The 24,107-nt window shown below is 41.9% G+C and overlaps 1 protein-coding gene across 1 annotated transcript in view; it reads right to left on the bottom strand.

Moving 5' to 3' along the window:
* Positions 1-6,283: 6,283 nt before the first annotated feature.
* C6H1orf185 (chromosome 6 C1orf185 homolog) overlaps positions 6,284-24,107 on the bottom strand; it is a 35,168-nt gene continuing 17,344 nt past the window's right edge. The window contains exons 2-6 of the mRNA XM_042055301.1: positions 16,827-16,964; positions 16,434-16,539; positions 13,687-13,816; positions 11,165-11,201; positions 6,284-6,669 (exon numbers count right to left, since the gene is read on the bottom strand). Of these exons, the coding sequence (XP_041911235.1) occupies positions 6,284-6,669; positions 11,165-11,201; positions 13,687-13,816; positions 16,434-16,539; positions 16,827-16,964 (797 nt within the window). The remainder of the gene's footprint in view (positions 6,670-11,164; positions 11,202-13,686; positions 13,817-16,433; positions 16,540-16,826; positions 16,965-24,107) is intronic.

Raw genomic sequence — 24,107 nt, 5'->3', positions numbered from 1 at the left:
GTCTGATTCTAAAATCGCTGTTGCCGTGAAAAGATGGGATAATGGGGCACTGAACACGGGACTGAAATTATAAAACTATTTCTTAGGTTTCAACTCAAAATTAAAGATAAATTATTCATTCAAGTACTTTATGTTATTGTAATTTAAAGGCAAGATCTCTGATTTTTTCTTTAAAATCATTTCTTGAACTGGGAGTAGTGGCTCAGAGGAGAGGCCAGCTGGGTCTACATAGTGAGTTCCAGGCTAGCCAGAGCAACATGGTGAGGACTGTCTTCAAACAAAAGTAAAACCAAAATCCTTATTTATTTATTTATTCATTTGTTTATTTTTAATAGAGAAGCTCATACTTTGTAGTCTGGGCTGATTTGGAACTCACCATGTATCCCAGACTGGCCTCAGACCCATGTTGATCCTCCTGCCTCAGTGTCTGGATTACAAGCATGTACCTCCACACCTAGCTATTGTTTTCTTAAAAACAAAGCAAAAAAGAACGACTATTATTTTTTGTTTGTTTTTTAATTTTTTAAATTTTTATTTATACTGTTTTTGGTACAAAAGTCCTCTTAAAGATCAAATGGCAATCCTTGGGAGATGCTTCATAGGTATGGCTTCAGTCATTCTCAAGTTCCAACCATGGGACCAAAATTAGTGTCCTGTGCCATGTAGCATGGGGTCACTGGTTTCATGTCATGGCTTAGGAAAATACTGGCATTCTGGTTTCTGTGTAATAAGCCTTACCTTGAACATACAAGCAAAAGGGGAAAACAAATAGCAAAAGGGGGAAGAGGAAGTGCTTTTGTTGTTTTGAAGATGACAGACTGAAGGCAAAAACACAGAGAGCTTCAGGAAGCTCAAGGACTGCACTGTTGGCTGACTGTTGGCTTGTATGCACTATAAAACAACTCTATACATAAGAAAGAAATATATATTTCTTAATCATCACCCCATCCAAACCAAGTATCTTCTTTCGTTGTCCAAAGTATACCTTAGCATTGACAATTTACCCTAAGGCTCACAGCTGCTCTTAAGGAAGGAGCTAGGTGTCCTCTCGTCCTCTCTGAGGCAGAGCAGCACACCACAGCACAAGGTATCCAGTTTAAAGACTAATTGTAAAGAAAATTCTTTGGGAAAAAAAAATTGAAAATCCATTAAGCTAAAAATCTAAAATTAGTTCTACCTTCTAATAAAAATAAAGTACATAAAAGTGCATCATCAGGATAAGGAATGCTTATGCCAGTTTGTATTGCAAATTTTCCAAATAATGCACACATAAACCCAATCTGGATGTCAATTATGGATACAAACATAGTTTAAGGGCAGCTTTTTTGTTTTTGTTTTTTTGAGACAGGGTTTTTCTGTGGCTTTGGAGCCTGTCCTGGAACTAGCTCTGGTAGATCAGGCTGGCCTCGAACTCACAGAGATCCGCCTGCCTCTGCCTCCCGAGTGCTGGGATTAAAGGAGTGTGCCACCACCGCCCAGCTTTTTTTTCCTTCTTAAAGGCAGCAATTTTTCTGAAATAGTTAATGCAACCGTTGCTAACACAATCATAATAGTACTCCTGGCTTTGCACACTAACCTGGACTTCTGACCAAGTGCTGATGAGCACAGTAAGGAACCTAAATCCACTGTCAGTCATGTCTGGTCTTGTACCCTCCAATCTCCTTAAGAACGACTATTGTAAAGATCCAAAGAAATGCTTCCATGCCTCCGTGAGCACCAAATGGCTGCTCCATTGCTGCTGCATTGCCAGCAGAGGGAGCCCTTGCTGCAAACCTAAGGCTGCCCCTACAGACTTGAAGGGCTAAATGCCTGTGGAAGGAGGGGAACAGACAGAACAGAAGGGGTCAAGTTTCAGGTAGGTTGGTTTTACATTGTGTTGGGGATCAGGAATCGTTTCCCTCTTTCTTCTCTTTTTTTATTTTTTTCACTTTTACGTTTTTTATTTACTTATTTTATGTAAAAAAAATGAGTGTTTTGTGTGTATGTATGTTTGTGTGCCAAATGTGTGCCTGGTGCCCTCAAAGGTCAGAAGAGGGTGCGGGAAACCCTGACTAGAGTTACAGACAGCTGTTAGATACCATGTAGGTGCTGGGAATTTAACCTGGGCCCCCAAGAAGAATAGCCAGGGTTCTTAACCACTGAGCCCTCTCTGCAGCCCTGGCATCTGTTTCTTGAAAGATGATGTTAGTTGCAAAGGGATAATGTTAAGTTGCAGGTATTTTAAAATAGTGTTTGTAAATGAGTGTGTGTTACATAATTTATAAACATATAATAGTGTGCATATGTATGTGTGAATATATACTACACACACAGATATAACTAATATAGTTTTTGAAAAGCCCTTACAAGCAACAACACAATACAAAGCCTTACATGCTGACACAGTGATCACCTTCCCTCTCTCCCTCCCTTCCCTTCTTTTCTATGGACATGAGCTGATCAGACAACCACATAAAATACCAGGACACTCTGGCGATAGCTCTACATTACTCAAAACAGAACTGCCTCTGGTGTGTCCTCTTGCAACTCCAGTTGTAGCTGTGTCCCCTGTTTGCATGAGAGCTTGATTTTAATTCCCCAGTGACGCGAACATTTGAGAGTGTTCAGTAGTTATGGGTCACTGGTTCCCAAAGTTGTAATGTAGGTGAGATTCCCCGGGGGAAGCTGCCGAAATGAGATTTCTGGAGTCTGTTCTCAGACACTTGGTGCTGGGTGACGAAGGTCCAGGGCCTGTTCTGTTGTCTTTGGTTCTGTGGATTGAAGCCAAAGCCTCATTGGTACTATATGTGAAACATTCACTCTGATGCTGGGCTGTGGTATAGTCCTTTTGTACACTGTGAAGATTTGTCATTGTGATGGGCCAGTAGCTGAACAGGATAACGCTAGGCACGAAAGTGAAACTGAGAATGATGGGAAGAAGAAAGGCAGAGTCAGGGGAGACACCAGCAGATGCAGAGAGATGCAGGATGATCATATCTTCACAGTGTACAAATATTCTGCAACAGCCTGCCTTAGGCGAAAGTGAAGAATTTTGAATTAATTCCATTGGCAGAGGAAATCTCAAAACAGCCTAGTATGGACTCTGCCATGTAGATATTAGTGGCAACTCTAAAGAAGATTTATAATGAAAAAGAGCAAGCTGAGCATGGCAAATTACAAAATGTAAGTTCTGAGAAGAGCACCAGGAAGTGGAATAGAACTAAATTCTGTGTTCAACGAGATAAATGGATTAAGAAATGGAATAAAGGGAGTGGTGATCTCAGGGCAAGATCCCACCCAGGTAAGTTTCCAATTTGTGGAAAGGAATTAAAGAAAAGCTTAGAGCTGCTTGTGGTGGCACACACCTTTAATCCAAGAACCGGCAAGGCAGAAGCTGATGGATCTCTGAGTTTGAGGCCAGCCTGGTGTGCAGAGCAAGTTTCAGGACAGCCAAGCTTATGCAGTGAAGGACAGAGGCTGGGGAAGATGTAACTGAATGAGGGGCTATGTTCCAGGCCCAGTAAGCAGAAGAGCTTGGCAGCTTTGGATACATGGTTCTGGCTTTAGAGTCAGGGACAGAAGAAATGAGTTATGGAATTAGCCCCCATGCCTAAAGCCACCAAGGCCAGGCATGTGTCAGGGATGTGCCTGAATGGAGGCCTAATAGATAGGCCATTTCATGAAGCTATGAAGTTGAATCCTGGGTTGCTTTAGAGACCCCAAAATGTTAGAGATGCCAGAGTCATGGGATACCTGCCGAGGAAAGCGGCTAACAGTGGAACTATTAGCCTAAAAGAAAGAAGTGTGTTGCAGTCAGCGAAGCTGAACAGAGCTGGAGATCTGAAGAGCATTTTGACACCAGACATGGAGATGCAGAGTTTGGAGTTTGCACTGCTGGTTATTGGTCTTGCTTTGGTCCAGTATTTCCTCACTATGCTCTCTTCCCTATGTTTTTGAATGGTAATGTATACTCTATAAAATATGTACAATATTTTGGAAGTATGTGATCTGTTTTTTGATTTTGATTTTAATGGGGATTACAGTTGAGATTGCATGAATCTCAGAAGAGACTTTGAACTTTTAAACGTTGTTGAGACTGTTAAAGACTATGGGGACTTTTGAATTTGGACTAAACGTATTTTGTATTATGATATCATTACAAGCTTATGGAAGCCAGGGAGTAGAATGTGGTGGTTTGAATTTAATTGACCTCCATAATCTCATAGGGAGTGACACTATTAGGATGTGTGGATTTAGGACTTTTCTGCTGCCTGCAAGATGTAGGACTCTCAGCTATTATTACAGCACCACATCTGCCTGCATGCCGTCATGCTCCCCTTTATGATGATGATGGACTGAACCTCTGAAACTGTAAGCCACCACCTCAGTTTAATGGTTTCCTTTATAAGAGTTTCTGTGGTCATGGTGTGTCTTCACAGCGATAAAAACCCTAAGACAGTAGCCCTGGCTGTCCTGAAACTTGCTCTCCAGACCAGGCTGGTCTTGAACTCAGAGATCTGCCTGCCTCTGCCTCTGTCCCCCAAAGGCTGGGATTAAAGATGTGTACCACCATAGCTCTGCATTTTGGATTCTCCTTTTAAAAGATTTTTAATTATGTGTATGTGTGTGTGTGGGGGGAGGGGTGGAGAGAAGGGCAGGGCTGTGTGTGCCTCAGAGACCAGAAGATGATGTTGGATCTCCCGAAGCTGGAGATGTAGGATGAGCTGACAGTATAGCAGATACAGTATGAATATATAGGTTTCCACACATCAAAGAAATAAATAAATGTACCATTGTGAGCCACAGGATGTAGGTACTGGGAACCAAACTTAGCTCATCTGCAGGAACAGAAGTGTTAACTATTGAACCATTTTTCTAGCCCCTCACAGAATCTTTACAATTCAATATGTTATTATATTATAAACTGCTGCAATGTGCATAATAATCATTTAAAATTATTATTTCATATATGCCTTAATTTGAACAGAGGAATCTTTTCATAGTGGCTTAGGTGCCTCTTTGGCTTGGCACGAGCAATTTATAAGCACTTTGCTCAAGAGGAAACATGCTAGGATTGCTCTCTGCTTTCTTTGATCTGGCTATGCTAACAGCCATTTCTTAGCAGAATGTTGTAGTGGAAACAGTTTTCACCAAGATCTGAGCATTAGCTGTGTTCATGGTCACTGGGATGAATTATCAGTATAATAAATCCAGTATGGATATATGGGTTAGATACAGCAGAGAAAACAAACAATAAACATACATATGCGCACACACACACACACACACACACACACACACACACACACCCTGCTACCTCTAATTCCAGTCCATTGCCACACTACTGAGTCCTTTAGGATTCTGCTTTGTGTGATGGTCACTGAAAATCTCTTTCAGAAACCGATACATGAGATGAACTTGAAATAATATTTAAGAGCCAGCCATGCAAAACTCTAGAAACAGATGTTTAGAGTCAGAAGGAAGAGCAAGCACAGAACCCGAGGCAGAAATAAACAGCGTTTGAGGAGCAGACCAGCCAGTGTGGCCGGACTGTGCTGACTTTCCAAAGAGGATGGTTTGAAATGAAGTCAACGCATCGGGAAGGAAAGGCTGAAAACGAAACTACATATGACAACAAAGACATTTAGTTGTGCTCTAGTCAACTAGGAAGATGCCGGAAGGTTTTAAGAGGAGGCTGTGGTAACTTTGTTTCAAAACATATGACTGTGGTTATTGCATAGAGTGAGCTGTTAAAGAAGCAGAGAGAAGGTGAGGAGACCTGCAGTCATCTAGGCAAGAGGGAGGACACAGACGAGGGGAGCAGCAGATGACACAGAAAGAGAATAACAAATCGGTGTATCCGAGGGTAGAGACGCACCGATTCTGAATCCTCAAGGGAATTCTGGATGTATATGTCTATTGTGTGCTGTCCTTGCCTTGAGTTCTGAAGCCAAGACATTGAGGAAAGGAAGAAATGGGGCAGGAGAGGTGGCCCAGTGGTTAAGAGCACCGGCTGCTCCTCCAGAGGACCGGGTTCAATTCCCAACACCCATATGGCAGCTCACAACTGCCTGTAACTTCATTTCCAGGGGATCTGACACCCTCACAGACACGCATGCAGGCAAAACACAAATGCGTATAAAATAAAAATAAATAATAAAAAATAAAAGCCAGTAAGGGCTAGAACCACTTTATGGTAAAAACAAGAAAAGCAAGATTAGTAAGGACTTGGTAGGAGACTAGAAGCTCTTAAGTCAGCTTTAACTTCTGATTTCACTGTATAGCAGGCTTCAAGAGAAAAGATTTATTCAATATCACATGGAAGGTTGTGTACGCCAGCCTCTGTGTTTCTTTGTGAAAACATTTCCTTAGTGTTTTCATCTTTTCGAATGCCACAAAATGTCACATTCATCGTGTTTCTAGGCCATTCTTCTAATGAGATGCTTGACAGGTATGCTAACACCTTTTCTGCTAGAGGTTCCCCAAGTAAAGGCTCTGGGGGAGTCTTGGCTTCTAGAGAGTCATTCGAGAACCACTCATCAGCTGCTTCCACGCTTTGGCTGCAATACGAACTAGGGATGGACGTTGAGAAACTCACTGTCACACTGCTGCCATTTTCTACTGAGAGCATGTCAGGGGACTCTCCGTCTACAGGGTCCGGAAGGCAGAATTCATCTTTAGAGTTGACTGCTGTTAAGAAAAAATAGTCTACTGTGAATATTACATATTGACAAGTCAAGTCTTCTGTTTCTTTGAGACAGGGTTTCTTTGTATAGCCCTGCCTGTCCCACAACTAGCTCTGTACACCAGACTGACCTCGAACTCAGAGATTGCCTCTGCCTCTCGGGATCTGGGATTAAAGGTGTGGACCACAATGCGTGACTTTTTCAGAATTACTATGCATTTATCTGTTTATCTATTTACTTATTTATTTTGCTTTTTTGAGACAGGGTGTCACTGTGTAGACCTGGCTTTCCTGGAACTAGCTCTGTAGACCAAGCTGGTCTCAAACTCAGAGGTCCACTTGCCTCTGCCTCTTCTAGTACTGGGATTATAGATGTGTGCCACCATGCCCAAAGGATAAACCAAGTCTTAATTAAGAGCCTTTTTAGGGCTATCATGGGTAAGACAATGCTAGAAGAGAAAACACCAAATTACTATCATCTTTACTATTTTAAATATATGATATTTAAATATTCTAGTCCAGGAACATATTCTAATTAGGTTGGAAATCTCAGTTCTACAATGTACTTTTAAAAGTTTCTTGAAGCTGAGTGGTGGTGGCACAAGCTTTTAATCCCAGCGTTTGGGAGGCAGAAGCAGGTGGATCTCCAAGTTTGAGGCCAGCCTGGTCTACAGAGTGGGTTCCAGAACAGCCAGACCTGTTACACAGAGAAACCCTGTCTCGAAAAACCAAAAGAAAAGAAAAAAGAAAAAAGTTTCTTATACCACTGTAGAAAACCAGAGTTGTGGAGCGCAGGCCCAGTGGATACATCTATAAAACTTCCGAAGACCCAAGACTCAGGGAACACTGTGGGAAAGGGAATGGAAAGATTGCTAAAACCAGAGGAAAGCCTCACAAGGTCTTAACCCTACTAAAGAGCTATCGGAAACCGAGGAAAGCTGGGAGAGGCAGCAGGGGGCTTTCCCAGGGAAGAGCACACATTGGTTGTCCAATATCAAATGGTCAGCCCTGGAAACGTACATACAAGTAATGTTATAGGGGCTGAACAGGCTGTATTTAGGACTATATATACATACATATGCACACAGACATACACACACACACACAGACAGACAAATATTTGCTTGCAATAACAAAGAAAAAAGAGGTCATGAATTTGAAGGAAATTGGGGAGAGGTATACAGGAGAATTTGGAGAGAGGAAAGGGAGGGAGAACTATAATTATGGCTCAGCGGCTAAGAGCACCCCTTGCTCTTGTAGAGGACCCAAGTCTGTTCAACAACACTCTTGTTATGTGGCTTACCCCACCTGTAACTCCAGCTCCAGGGTGTTTAACACCTTCCGGACTCCTTGGGCAACTGAACTCACTCATATCTCCCACCCCCTCCCCATTACATTTTTTTGAGACTGGGTCTCTCTATGTGTTTTGGGGGACTTACTGGGCTTTAACTAAGTAGACCTTTCTGACCTCTAACTCAGAGAGATCATCTTGTCTTCCTCCCAGGGTAGCTAGGATTAAAGGCATGTGCCGCATGCCTGGCTTATTTATTATTTATTTTTCAACTTTTATTGATTCTTTGTGGATTTCACCCCATGCCTTCTGATCCCACTCATCTATCTCCCTGTCCCCTCGCATTTGCTCTCTGCCCTTGCAACCTCCCCAACCCAAGAACACTAAATTTAAAAGAAAAAAACCCCAAACCAAACAAAACAAAGAAACAAAATAAAAACAAAAACAAACAAGAAGAAGAATCTTGTCACGGAAGCTATATCGTGGTCCGTTGAGACACGGTTACTCTAGTCAGTTCATTACCGCGAGACATCGGTCTAGTTGGGGGTCTCTGGTTTCTGCTACACCACCAATAATGGGCTCTCACTGGGGCTCCTCTTGGATGGGCTGTTGTCCTGTGTCATGGAAATCCTGCTGTTTTGGGTTTGTAGGTCTGTCCCTTTCACATGCTCTAACAGTTCCTGGATTTCGGTGGATGCTGGGGGTAAGCCAACCCATAGCCCTGGGCCTGGGTGGTAGCTGGGTTGGTCAGCCTGTCAGCTTTCTCTCGTTGTCACTACCCAGGTGAGCTCTCCAGCACTGCCCAGGCTAGCTCACCCAATGCAGCCTACAGCAAGGAGCTGGGTCAGTTCGTTAGCTCTTGGGCCCTCAGATCCGGGTCTCCCACATTCACATCACCAGGGCCAGACTGCTGTTTTGCCCAGGCAAGGTGCAGGGCGCTCTCTCCAGATTGCTGTAGGGGGCATATGAGGGAGGGGTGGGGTCACCTCTAATGCTCTGTTACCATTAGGGCTGGTTCACCTGCAACAGAATCAGCTCTAATGTGCTGTCCAGGCAGGGTGCAGGGCCTGCTCTCCTGGGTGCTAGTTCTCTCATTCCCGTGACCCCAAAGGCCAGCTCTCTCATGAGAGCCACAGGGAACAAGGGGCAGAGGGAGGAGGACATCTTCCTCTCACCCATGCCACTGCATGGAGGGATGGGATCAGCTTCCCAGTTCTCACCTGTGTCCCCAACCAAAGGGTCAGCTCTAGTGTGCTTCCCTCTAGTGAGGTACAGGCTTACAGTGAGGGGTGGCGACATCTTTCCCTGTGCAGGTGCGAGATCTCTCCTGAGGTTTTAGGACCAGCTCACCTGTGGCAGTATCCCATGGAGGTCAGAACCAGCCATCCCAGGACCAGGGAAGGGCAGGGATGGCTCAGCACAACATGTGTCCAATGACCCCGTGCTAACACTGGTCATGAACATTACCACAGACCCAGACATGGCCTTGGGCAGCAGCTTGGGTCCAGATGCCATCATGACCTTGGTGGCAGCATGCTCCCCTCCCCCAGCAGCAGCATGGCCACTGGGCATTAACATGGTACCAGGTGGCTGGTCAGACTCCAGGCATCCACAGAGTCCTTGGTGTCAACTGGAGCCCTGGACACCACCTCAGGACCCAGACACGGCCCTAAGCAGTGGCCTGTGCCGGATGTCTCCATGGCTCCAGGTTAAAAAAAAAAAAAAACAACTTTCACAGCTAAATTTTTTTTAAATGATTCTTAGTTGAATATTACATTATTTTAAAAAATTGACGAGCAGAATCAGAAACAAACAAACAAAAACAACAAAGCATTTGGTTCACAGAGAGTGGTAAGAGCCCAAGCATGGGATGGTTTTCTGCCAATAGCAGTAGAAGGCATTTTTAAATTAATTAATTAATTATGAGCCAGAGTCTCTCTACATAGCTGTGACTGTCCTGGATCTCACTATATAAACCAGTCTGGCCTTGAATTGACAGAGCTCCTCCTGCCTTTGCCTCCTGAGACCTGGTATTAAAGGAGTGTGCCACCATGACCAGCTTTTTTTTGTTTGTTTTGTTTTGTTTTTCGAGACAGGGTTTCTCTGTAACTTTGGAGCCTGTCCTGGAGCTAGCTCTTGTAGACCAGGCTAGCCTCGAACTCACAGAGATTATTATCTCAGCAATTCTTCAGGGTATTTATTGCTGGTGACAGTTCACAAATAAGCAAACAGCTACACAGAGAACCCCCCCATCCCCATCAATTAGACACAAGGTGTATGTCAATGGTTAAGAGGACTGTCTGCTCTTCCAAAGGTCCTAAGTTCAATTCCCAGCAAACCACATGGTGGCTCACAATCATCTGTAATGAGATCTGGTGTCCTCTTGAGGAAGGGACCTGGTCAGTCGTCTTCATCGACTTAGATCGTGAACCCAATGTGGACAAGTTCAACAGAACCACCATATACGGGCTGCCCACGCATGCTTCAGCATCGTCAGGGCATTCATTTCACTTCATTCAGTAAGCTCATGCTCTTCATATTAGACTACACGGTGGACACTTTAAAATGGTGTTTGTTGCCGGGTGTGTTGGTGCGTGCTGTAGTCCCTGCCCTTGGGAGGCCAACGGAGAACAGAGTTTGAGGCCATCACTCCAGGCCAGTGAGGGTTAAATAGTGAGGATTCTGTCTCAAAACAAGACAAACAAACCCAAATGAAAAACAAGTAAAGGCCCCCTAAACCAAAAAGTTAGGTTTTTAAAAATGTCACAAAATTCTTAAAATACATTTTATAATACTTTACATGTTAACATTTATATTTTACATAATATATTCAAATTTTTATATTCATTTCTAAAACTGTGTAGGGAAAGTTTTGAGACATAAGGATATGGCACGCACATATAAATGGCTACAAAACACTCAAGGTTTTTCTCCCATATCCTGACCCATCCCAACCCTTGGCAGCACTGCACGGTCACCATTACGATGCCTTTGAATTCAATAAAGAAAAAAATAATTTCACATTTTAAGACAGGTTATTACATTTTCTTCTTAAAAAGATATGCCAATTCACATTTTTAAATTTCTTTTAAATTTTCATAAAATATAAAATAAACAATATTCTATGAAAGAATCTCCTTGATGTTTTAAGATTTAAGAAAGTATTTCCTATACAAATGCTTCTAACAACTTATTGAAGAGAAAAGTACCTTTCATTTGTGCTGCTTCCCTTTCTCTGTGCTCCACCTACATAAAAAAGTCATTTGCATTATTTAAAAATGAAGGAAATTTGTATAGTTTCTATATGTATACATTTATACTAGTAAGAATTGCAATATTACACGTTTTGATAAAAATAGTTCTTTCTACAGTATGGAAAAGAAAACCTGAGGGCAGGAGAAAGGCTTGTCGGTTAAGAGCATATACTGCTCTGTATTTCTTTTCAACTCCTATGGCACCTGATCCACTCCGAGAGACTGCATGGTCCACTCATGAGGCTGAGGCTGGTGTCATCTTTAGAGAGGACGTACTGTTTAAAACCAAACTGCCATGGGGTCTAATTACATAAGCCAGCCTGAATTCAACCTGTCACAGCCCCAGCCTGAGAGACAACTGTAGAGTGTGGGGGGTACACACATGGAGAAGCCTCAGGTGCAGGCATCCGCTAGCTCCACCATTGACCCCTGGGAGCAGATGTCATTGATATAACTTTGAAGTCAGCGGGTGAACCAACTCCTAATGTCACCTCTCAGCTGTGAGCATTACTGCTGTACAGTCGGGGTGCTTTGGAATTCCAGCTACCACTTTTCTAGAGGACCCAGGTCCCCAAGTCAAGCGACTCAGTAACCACCTGTAACTCCAGCTTCAGAGGACTTGAATCCTCTGGCTAAGGCCTCACACATATGTGTGTCATACACATGTGTATGCGCATGTACACACACACACACACACACACACAAATTAAAGGTTTAATTTAATTTAAAAATTTGTTTGTTTGCCTGTCTATATGTGTGCAGTCTGCACAGAGGCCAGAAGAGGGCGCTGGGTCACTGGTTCTCTGCAATAGCATCATGTGATCTGAGCCATCTCTCCAACCCTGCTAAAGGGATTTTGAGAAGATGGAGACAGGTTTGCCTGTGTGGAACTCAGCGCTATGGGTGCTACCCCCACCTCTGACGAAACAGGCAGAAAGAAAGTACTCAGCTAGAACATTCACCAGTCTAGAGGGTATGAACTGGGGACTCTGGGGATGGTGGGAGACTCTGTGCAGCTCACAGACTGAGAAAGCTAAGAGAGACTTGTGGTACACAAAAAAGGAACACCGCTGACGTGCAGACGGCTCCGGTTGACATCAGACATTTGTACAGTACAGGCTCCTCAGCACCAGCATAAATCATGGTAAGCAGAGACCAGAGCCCACCGTTTAATGGGTCCCAGTAGACCTAGACACAAATTCAGCACCATCGGTCCTTAGCGAAACTGTGCCGACAGAGAGTGGTGTCTCGGCATCTCTCACAATGTGAACCTAAACACAGCGACAGCAGCCAGTGCTGATGCGGATGCGTGGTGAGCTAGGCACATGGCTGCTGAGTTCAACTTGAATTGAAGTAATGCAGACCTGCCGTCCTATCTGTCGCCGGTCTTCGCCTCCGAATGCTGGAAGACCATTGATTGACTTAACTCAGCTACATTTTCAGTTTCTACTAGACTTTGCCATGCTCTACTTTGCCCTTATGATGCTCTTGGACACATGGCATTGTTAATTGTGGTCTGCTTTGCTCATCAATACCATACAAGCACCTTGAAAGAAGGGACAATATCTTAATCTCCCCAACAGGGGAGGGGCAAGATCTTCAAATTAATTTGGATTAGTAGATCTTTACCAAATTGAATTAAATTACACTTAACTGGTTTGAACCAGCTATCTGGTTATCTAAGCATTTCTTATCGCCAAATTTCTTTTCTTTTCTTTTTTGTAGTTCTGAGAATTTTGCAGGCACTCCCCCACCCCCATATGTCATTATCTTCAACCCTCTTCTAAGCCGCTATGGAGAGTGGAGGGTTTTGTTTGTTTTTTTCCCTGAAAGGTATATAAAAGCAATTGGAGACAGAGTTTAATTTTCATTTAATTTTTTGGTTCTTTGTTTTAAAATCTATTTATTATGTATATAGTATTCTCGGGATTCTGCCTGCATGTATCCCTGCACGCCAGAAGAGGGCACCAGATCTCATTACAGATGGTTGTGAGCCGCCATGTGGTTGCTGGGGACTGAACTCAGGACCTTCAGAAGAGCAGGCAGTGCTCTTAACCACAGAGCCATCTCTCCAGCCCAATTTTTCTGTTCTTTTGAAAACTTTATCACCCTTCAAAATATAAAAGAAAATCAGCTCTCCTATTGTATGAACTTTTGGTTTAGGTAATTTAAAATTTGATGCCAGGATTTTTTTGTTTTGTTGTTTTGTTTTTGAGATAGGGTTTCTCTGTAGCTTTGGAGTCTGTCCTGGAACTAGCTCTTGTAGACCAGGCTGGCCTCGAAGTCACAGAGATCTGCCTGCCTCTGCCTCCTGAGTGCTGGGCTTAAAGGCGTGCGCCACCACGGCATGGCCTCATGCTTTTGTATCTTAAACTAACACATAACAGTGGATACATTAGCCTCCAAATAGAAAGATAACTTGCTAGTAGCATGGTCTACGGATCTCCAAGGAGACTACTTTAAACACGACATTCTACCTGTGGTTGAGATTGGCCAGTGTGGAAGTTTCGGGAAATGAAAACAGACTGTGGTTTAGCCTTCCGTTTGTATAGTCTTTGTTTCAGCTTTTCATCAATTGATCTAATGTTGGGACTTCGAAATAATTCCCTGGAAAACATTGTACAGAAAATATTATAACACAGGAACCCGAGTATATGATTATATATGGTTATGGAGATATTGTCTCTAACATTATACATAAGAGTTTGAAATCAGCATATTGTAGACCTTTTAAAATAGCACTTTTTACACTTACCATAGATCTGATTTCACTATGTCTATTTGCCATAAAATATAAACTAGCTAATTATAGAAAGTTAGCATTTACAGTTTGAATATTGCTGAGTTACTTATATACTTCCTTTTGGTTATGAGATAATCAACTTCATTGCTAATTAGTCTTTTCTTTCTTTTTTCTGTTTTTTCTCTTTCTTTTCTTTCTCTTTCAATTTTTCTGAGACAGGGTTTCTCTGTGTAGCTGAGGCTGTTCTAGAAGTCTCTTTGTAGATCAGGTTGACCTCAAATTCAGAGATTCACCTGCCTCTGTCTCCCAAGTGCTGGGAATAAAGGTGTGTGCCATCTGCCTGGCTTAATTAGTCTTTTCATAAATCGGCTTGTAATGAAATAAATGAACGCATTGGTCCCTTTTGGCACAAAGAGGAAAGAAACTGGATTGAAAATAATGATACTCTGGGAGAGGACCTGTGATCTTTTATTATTCACACAGTCACAAGCAAGTGGGGGAGGCTTAAAAACCACAAGGTGCTTAGTGAAACCTCAGCAGATCAGAAAGAAATGTTCTTTGTAAAGTTAACTATTTGTGAGGGCTGTTTTTGGTCAAATACAACTTGACTGCATCTAGAATTAACCAAAATGCAGTGAGAGAGGATCATTTGAAGTAAGAAATGCCACCCTAAATCTAGGTCTTTTGAGTTGGGAAGATCCACCTTCAATCTGGGCCACACCTGCTGCTCGCAGCCTATGTAAAGGGCATGGAAGAAGGAAGCTTTTGCTTTTCCCCTGCTTGCCTTACTAGCAAGCTCATTCTTTCATTTTTAAGAGTTATTTATTATGTACACAACATTCTGCCTCCACATATGGCTTGCATACCAGAAGAGGGCACCAGATCTCATTACAGATGGTTGTGAGCCACCATGTGGGTGCTGTGAATTGAACTCAGGACCTCCAGAAGAGCAGCCAGTGCTCTTAACCCTCTGCGCCATCTATCCAGCATCTGCAAGTTTATTCTTTTGTTGGTGTTAGAGCCTACTTCTTTAGGATTCTGATGCATACTTAAAAGCAGCCTTGTGGGCTGAACAGCTCCTGGATTCTTAGACTTCTCTTCAGGAGATGGCTTTTGTTGGATAGTCAGACCATAACCTGTGAGCCACTCTAATAAATCCCATATACATTTCTCAAGAGAAACAGAACCGGTACAATGAATATATATATTCTGTTTTTCTTGAGAAACCTGACTAATAATAGCATTTTTTAAAAATGATGACAATGAATCTTATGTAGTGATACAAAGAAGGGAACCTTCAAGTCCCAAAAAAGACACAGAGGAAAGGTGGACATAGTGACACATATTTGCAATCCAGAGGCTGGGAGACTGTCGTGAGGTTAAGGTCAACCCGTGCCACCTAAGCCACCTAGTGAGCTTTAGGCTAGTTAGGCTGCATAGTTAAGCCCTGTCTAAGAAAAAGTCTATGATTTGACATCTGATTTCAACTCTATGACATCACTCTGGAAAGGACTGAACCACAGAGCCCTAGGAAGATCACTGGTTGGTTGCCTGGGGTTAGGGATAGGGAGGGTGGATAGATGAAGCACAGAGAAATTTTAGGCCTCAAACTCACAGAGATCCGCCTGTCTCTGCCTCCCGAGTGCTGGGATTAAAGGCGTGCGCCACCGCTGCCTGGCCCAGTCTTATTGTTTTAACTCAAGCCTCAAACTAAACAAAAGTTCCTGGCACAGGCCTTCTTTGTAGACTTTATATGTTTGCTTATTAATCTGTCTCCTGTCAAGTCTAGGAAACAAGAACTTTTTCTGCCTTCTTCACAGTTGCATCCTCAATTCCAAAAACAGTGGAAGATCGCTAACAAATATTTCCCTTTACTATTTACGTTTTATTGTGCATATATTGAATATTTGTTGAAACAATGAAGACATGAACACTTTCTGACTTGAACACGGTGGAAAGACAGCCGCATTGGGAAGTGATCTTACAATTTATACTTTTAAAATACCAGAATGCAAATTCTGAGCTGGTTAGATAAGTAGGAACACTAAAGTTTAGAGATGAAAATAAGAAGGGCATTAGTTTGTCTTTTGTGGGTTCCTGGAGGGAGAGCATTTTCGGACCACCTCAGGCCATTCTGTCAGTTCTCTTAGCTCCTGGAAAGGGGGGTTTGCTCTTCAGTCATGGAAGGGCCCACCCTTAACTTCTAGCTTTAGATTGTAATCAGACCCATGTCTTCCAGTAAATAAAATAGGACTTGTTATTCCTCAAGTTTCTCAATGCACAGAGATCACTGTTGTATTGCTCTAGTCCTTCTCTGGGGCGATTTAATAACACACACTTTTCCAGCCACAGTGTCTAACCAAGCCCCAGATTACAGAATCAATTCCATCATAATGATTTAAATTTAATAGCCGTGGAAAGCCCTTCATTGAATTTTTAACAACAACAAGAGACTTAGACAAACCTTCTAGTAAACCTTACCTTCGTTTGCAAATCAGGAACCACAAAGCAGATGACAAAGCTAAGAAACCAATTCCCAGACTAATGGCACCAGCAGCCAGAAAATAGGTTAAGAGGTTAATAAAACCTGTACAAATAAATGGTAAAATATCATTTCATGTACACGTCTCAGTTCTCTAGGTAAATAAATGAGGTGATATTTGCAATGGTATAACATATGTAATATTAAGACTGACAAAGAAATCAGGGAACCTGAATTCTAGTCCTATACAACCCAAGTAAACAGGAAGACCCAGAGTTAGAAAACAACACAGGACACATCATAAGTAGAACTGGGAAAGCCTGCAGGGATTTCACTTTAGAGGTGGCAAAATTGAAGCCCATCTAACAGAGGTAACGGAACCAAAGCTGTACAGCCATCGACACCAATGTTCTGATTGTTTTCTATTTTCTCTGCTAGCAAGCATCTCCCAGCACTCCCCGGGCAGCTCACAACCAACTGTAAACTCCAAAGGGTCCTGCACATCTGGCCTCCAAAGCTACCTGTTGCACCTGCACATAGCCACAGATAGAAACACACACATCTAGTTAGAAAAGAGAAAAATAAACCTTAAAAAAATTATTTCTTTTAGGGCTAGGCATGGTGGGACATATCTTTAATCCCAGAACTCAGGAGGCAGAGGCAGGCCACTCTCTGTGAGTTTGAGGCCAGCCTGGTTTTTACATAATGAGTTCCAGGACAGACAACATTATGTAGAGACACCCTGTCTCAATAAAATAAAATTAAAAAATTTGAACTTTACATGTATTTATTTATTTAGTGCATTTGGTGATGGGTTCTCAAAGAATAAATTAGAATATTGTGATTAAAATAAAAATAAATAAGGAAAATGAAAAAGATAATATAAACTGTTGACAGGGGAACAGGGATCTGAAGTCTCGTTTACTGCTGGAGGGAATATGATTTGGGGAAGCTCTGGGAAACTGGCTCCATTAGTAAGCTGAATAGATGCACAGCTGGCAATTCAGCATTTCCTCCAAAGGGCGCATACACAAGTCCACATATGTGCCAAGGAAATTTGTAGCGGGGTGTTTAGAGCAGGGTGGTTTGAGGTAGCCCAACACATTTGGGAAATGCACAAAAAATGTCAGTGGCCGAATGGATAAACTTAAAGACAGAATTGATGTAAAGAAACAAATATCCCAGGATAATGGGGAAAGGATGAACTATAACCGTGCACAGCAAGATAAACGTCACAGATAAAACTCTGGGCAGCAACAAACATTCAGACACAGATATCAAGGGAAGCGTGACAATGCTGAGTGTGTTCTGTTTCTTGACTTAGGTATGAACACACACATACACACGTGCACATACACACACACACACAAACACACACCACGTGTATTGAGACTTCAGCAACCTCAGCACTCAATACTTAGCAATATGTCAAATTTATGATGGGTATTATCTATGGGTGAGCAGAAGAAATACACACTGATTTTTCAATGTTCTGTCCTTCAAATGATACACAGTTGCTATGATAAAAATGTTCATTTAGGAGATTGCGTGGGTATTTGTTATTGTCTTTTTTTCTACTTCATTCATTTGATTTTTCTCTATTATTTAGAAAGTATAAAAATAGGATGTTCTAAATTTTGAAATAAAAAAATAATTATATAAGGAAAAATATCAACGGGCTGTTATAGGAACTTTTCTATACTATCGAATTCCTTCCACTGGTAGAGGGCTTGCCTAGTATAAGTAAGGTCCTGGTACAAACTCCAGCAATAGAAAAAAAATTGAGACTCGGGAGAAAAGTAATAAAATTGGCAAGTTTATAATAATCTTATAGCCAAGTGAAAAAATGAAGCATAAATTAATATATTAAAAATGAAGAAAGAAGCCGGGCGGTGGTGGCACACACCTTTAATCCCAGCACTTGGGAGGCAGAGGCAGGTGGATCTCTGTGAGTTCGAGGCCAATCTGGTCTACAAGAGCTAGTTCCAGGACAGGCTCCAAAGCTACAGAGAAACCCTGTCTTGAAAAAACAAAAAAAGAAAAGAAAAGAAGAAGGAGAAGGAGAAGGAGAAGGAGAAGAAGAAGAAGAAGAAGAAGAAGAAGAAGAAGAAGAAGAAGAAGAAGAAGAAAGAACACAATTACAAACAACAAAAGTGGGGAATAAGAAAATGCTATCAATAATAAACACTAATAAATTTAAAGTTTACTTAAAATACAGAAATATCCCCCCAAAAAATGATTTCTACAAAGCGAATGAAGAAGTGACAGAACCTGCTGGTCAGCGCTCCAGCAGGGAATGTTCCTGAGTCCTGCGGACTTTCTGATGGAAATGCGGCTAGTACCAGCCCCACAAAAGCCACACAACACGAGAAGGGTGACGATTCTTGTACGCCGCGGGAAAGGCATTATTATTAGAAACTGAGTGGCTGCGATGGACAGACTATGTTCCGCAGAATGGTTAAAACCGCACAAAGATTGTGCTGAGCCCGTCTGCAGGTCTATGAGGGCACTGGCGAGTAAGAGATGCGACCCCGTGAACCGGAGGCTAAGAGAAAGGAATCCAGTTCTAAGATGACTTTGTTAGGAAGACAATAAAATCAGGAGCTTTTACTCAAAATAAGAAGAAAGGGAATTAAAAAAGAAAGAAGTCACAGAAAACCCAAAGGGAACATAAGTTCATTACATTGATTGAGCAGTTACAAACTTCCCCCAAAGAAACTGGTGGTCCCCAAAAGGTTACAATTTCTACTGTATACCCATGCTAGCATTTCTTATCTTATACAAGTTCTTCCAGAGAACAGAAAGACATTGCTGGCTGTTCCTCCAAACACATTTTCTTCTTTGTGGGTAAAACTAGACTGTCTCAGCTTCCCATACCATTAGGTGGAACAATATGACAGAGTTCTGACCAATGGAATCAGAGGGCAATGATGTCATAAAAACCTTCTGCAGCTCTTCCTTCCTGACTGTCGGGGACATGGTGATCTCCAAGGGAACTGTGGAAGTTGCAGGTTAATAGCTCCTCCATCAGTCTACTGGATCTGACCACCATCATAGGAAATTTGGCCTCCCCGAATCTCATATTCTTTGCAGGGGCATGTTCTGTGTTCTCCAATATAGAATATAGACAAACAGTTGAAAGCCAGTAAAACTTGGAAATGATACAACCTATGGGCAACAAGAAATTTTAAGGAGACAGAGAAAAAATTTTTTTAAATTGTTTATTATTTATTATGTATACAATATTCTGTCTGTGTATATGCCTGCAGGCCAGAAGAGGGCACCAGACCCCATTACAGATGGTTGTGAGCCACCATGTGGTTGCTGGGAATTGAACTCAGGACCTTTGGAAGAGCAGGCAATGCTCTTAACCCCTGAGCCATCTCTCCAGCCCCCAGAGAAAAATTTTTAATGATTATAAAGAAAATATGATGTCAAGCCTGGTGGTGGTGGTACGTGCCTTTAATCCCACTACTCAGGAGGCAGAGGCAGACAGGTCTCTGTGAATTGGACACCAGCCTGGTCTACAAAGTGCAGCCAGGATGTTACACAGAGAAACCCTGTTTCCAAAACCAAAAAAAGACCAAAAACCAACAATAAATAAATAAATAAAAAAATAAAAAGTATCATTCCATTAGTATATTTTATGGGGAAAAAGATTAGAGTTTTAGTCTCGGTGAATTATAGAACTATAGAGTCCATAGTCTAATAGTTTATGTGAGAGAAACTCGAAAAATAAACCATTAGTTCTTTGGTGACATCTGCTTTGCCTATTGGTTTTTTTTTCTCCTTTCCTTTTTCTTTTTGAGATAGGCTTCCTCTGTGTAGTCCTAGCTGTCCTGGAACTTGCTCTGTAGACCAGGCTGGCCTTGAACTCAGAGATCCACCTGCCTTTGCCTCCTGAGTCCTGGGATTAAAGTTGTGCACCACTGCCACCCAACCTTCTTTGCCTGCTTTTTAAGTGAATGAACTCAAATGAATTACGTAGCCACTCAGTGAGCTCCTTCTGCTATTCCCCGTGAATATAAAGTTTTCAATGCCATCTACTTACTATTTCTAATTTCAGAATTATCACATGCTCTCAAATTATGTGCCTCCGTTTGCATCTGAAAATGCTATCAGTCTCTTTTTCTTTTCTTTTTTCTTTTTTTTCTTTACTTTTTGAGATAGTGTCTCACTGTGAAACTCTAGTTGGCCTGGAACTCTTTCTATGTAGACCAGGCTGGCCTCAAAATCAGAGATCTCCTTGGAGTCCAGAGTGATAAGATTAAAGGTGTTTTCCATCAAGCCTCGTTAGAAATATTTTTAAAGTAATTTTTAAAAAATTATGTGAATATTCATGGCCATAATTTACATATCTGTACTGTGGAGGCCCAAAAATGTGAGCCTATTTCCACCTTGTCTGACGGTCAGAGAGTTTGGAGGTTGCTCAAAATGGTTGACAAGTGTAGCTGCACGTACCGACTCAGGGTGTGATTACCTGGTTCTTTTGACCTTAAGATGGCTCATACAAGTAGATCCATTCCATCCTGACAGATGGTCAGGATATGCAAATGTACTTCTGCTCCTTCTTTTGTAATTATGAGTTCCTGGGAAGTAACTGCCTTCAGGATACTTCGTCTAGGGTAGCTTTATTGCCTAAACAACAAAATGCTGATGACTTGATGTCTCTAAGTGTTAAAGCAATTAACTGTTTGAGTTGTCCTTTGAATCATGTTAAAGAAATCTTTTTTGCCTTCTTCCCCTTTCGTATTAGGGTATAAAAGCATATGGAAAATTAAACACGAACGATTTCAATATTCACTGGAATGCCCTCCTAGTGCTATTCTACGGTTTCTGCTTTATTATTTTTCATGCATCTTTGTATTCTTTACTTATATTTCTAAATCCCCACAGCCCTACTCTGGCAAGGGGTGTTTTTGCTGAGGCTGGTTCTCGACAGTGTACCATGTGTATGTGCTGTGGGACAATGGTCTTGTACCCTGTAAAGATTTCTGTATTTAATAAAACGATGGGCATTTTAATTTGGTTTGATCTGACCTAATTGGATTTATTTGTGCCAGCAGAACTGCCTGTCTTAGGATGTTTTCCTAACAAGTTTTACTGGTTTAATAAAATGCCGATTGGCCAGTAGCCAGGCAGGAAGTATAGGCGGGGTGACCAGAGGCTCAGTCTACAGCCGTCATCTAGACACAGAGGAAGCAAGATGAGACTGCCTTGCTGATAAAAGGTACCAAGCCCACGTGGCTAACACAAACAAGAACTGTGGGCTAACATAAGTTAAAAGAGTTAATTAGAAGCCTTAACTAATAGGCCAACCAGTTTACAATTAATGTGGACCTCTGTGTGTTTCTTTGGGATTGAATGGCTACGGGACTGGGCAGGACAGAAACCTCTGTCAACATGTGTGCAGGTGCTTACAAGCCAGATAAAGGTGTCAGATTTCCCTGGAGCTGGAGTTACAGGTGGCTGTAGGCCATAGGGTATGGGTGCTGGGAAATCTAGGTCTTCTTGCAAAAGTAGCAAGTGTTCTTACCTCTGAGCATCTCTCTAGACCCCCAATTCTACAAATCTTATAGTTACATTGACTGGGTAAACTTACCCTCAAATTATTATAGAAGTAGATATCTGAACCTTCTTTCCCTCTTAAAACGATTCTCCAATAACTTGGGGACAACTGCCTGAACTTATAGGCAACACTAAGATTTTTACAGGAGATACATTTTTCCAGTTCACCAAATTGTTCCTCAATAAAATTCTTCATGAGGAATGAGTAAAATAATTTTTTAACAAGAAGAATGTATTGTCTGAACATGATGGTCCAGGCCTTTAGTCCCAGCAGATGTAGTCAGAACTCTGTGAGTTCAAGGCCAGCCTTGTCTACATAGTAAATTTCAGGTGAGCCAGGGCTACATAGTGAGACCCTGTCTCCAAAGGAGAAGTGGAAGAGGTGGTCAACACGTTTCCTTCCACATTTTGCCTTGTAGGAGACTGAAAGTTAAGTTTTACTTTAAACATCTGTAGAATTTTCTGTTTTATAAATTGTTATGCCAATTAGTCATCTTGACTTCTTACTATATTTTTAAATGTCTTCTTTAAGTTTGGTTACATTCCAGACATAAGAAGTATTGGTGAGTGGGGAAATAGCTCAGTCAGTCAAGTGCTCATTACATAGAGCAGAAGAACCTGGGTTTGGAGTCCAGCAACCATGACAAAAGCAGAGTTCCATAGCATGCACATGTCATTTGAGCATTGTGGTGGCAGAGACGGACTCCCTGGGCTTGCTGGCCAGCCATTTTAGCCAGCAAACAAGCTCTGGGTTTAGTGAAAGACCATACTTCAAAAATTCAGGTGGGTAGTAACTGAGGAAGATACTTCACATCAACATCTGACCTCTGCATGTGTGCATTCACACACATACACATGTGCACACATATATGTGCGCACACATACACTCGTGCATATACACCTAGACTCACACATGCACACATACAACCATGCAAAGAATGTCGTATGTGTTAAAGACAATGTGCTACCTTTACCATCATAAACCAGAAAGAAGAGCTCAATATTTATTATGACCAAATTAACATATCTAGTTACAGAAAATACTATCCATTTTCCAAATGGACCATGTTAGTTTTTCTTTAGACCTATGTAAGCTGCATAGCTAACTCATCCTAAGGTAGCGATTTGGACATGGCATTCATTACATTTCAGTACAAGCAAGTCTTATAACAGATGTCAAGACCTAACAATAACTCTTTGCCATAAAATGAAAGTCCAGGCAGACACTATATTCCATATTCAATAACCAAACACTAGCTGCAATAAACAAAACCACAAAGAGAAATTCCTCTGGTCAAAAGAAAATGTAGCGGTCATTGAAGGGCCTCTAGAGACTCATTTCTTCCCCCCAGAAGAGGCAAATATTAGTGGAATATGTACTGAACTGCATTCTGAGTCTGCATCTTGACATCTACCTTGGGGAGATGCTTAGACCTAATGAGTTAAAATAATTAAATCTTGAAAGAGCTATTAAATATTTGTTATTAATCCAGCGAGAATAAAACCCAACTTTCTTAATTCTCAAAATAGAACACCCACTTTATTACCTGTGCATGTTCCACATAAAATATACTGAGATCCTTTGAGAAATAAGTGACTTTGTATCCTTGCCAGATCCTTGTCTTAAATGGATGGCTATCCGACCCTTTGAAGTCAGTGCGGGCAAAAGAAATCTGAAGTATTAACTACGCAATAAGTAAATATTATAAGCAGTAAATGACCCTCTAGAAAGCGTATTAGTATGACAATAGATTTCTCTTTCTAAAGAAATGACTCCGGGGGTGGGGAGAAGATGGTAGATTAGAGATACCAGGAAGGTCTCCAGAATCTGAAATAAAATCTCAGGTACGCGACTGCGGCGAGGCAAGGATGGCGTGGAAAGAGGCAGGACGGCAGGAAACAACAGACAGAGACAAGGTGAAATCCAGACCTGCCGGGCCCCGCATCAGGAAGTGGGGAAGTGAGGGGAGCAGATAAACCTCCCTAGGCTCTCAGGGGCACAAGCCGGCAGCTCTGCAGAAATGCAGGTCAAGAAGGGACATCGACCAGGCACAGCAAGCGCTGGAGAGGGAGGCCCTGCATCTCCCAGCTTGCCCACTACTGCC

The sequence above is a fragment of the Arvicola amphibius genome, chromosome 6 (assembly GCF_903992535.2).
Source record: "Arvicola amphibius chromosome 6, mArvAmp1.2, whole genome shotgun sequence".
Classification (NCBI taxonomy): Eukaryota; Metazoa; Chordata; class Mammalia; order Rodentia; family Cricetidae; genus Arvicola; species Arvicola amphibius.
The sequence above is the reverse complement of the archived record's forward strand: the minus strand, read 5'-3'. Positions and strand labels throughout refer to the sequence as shown.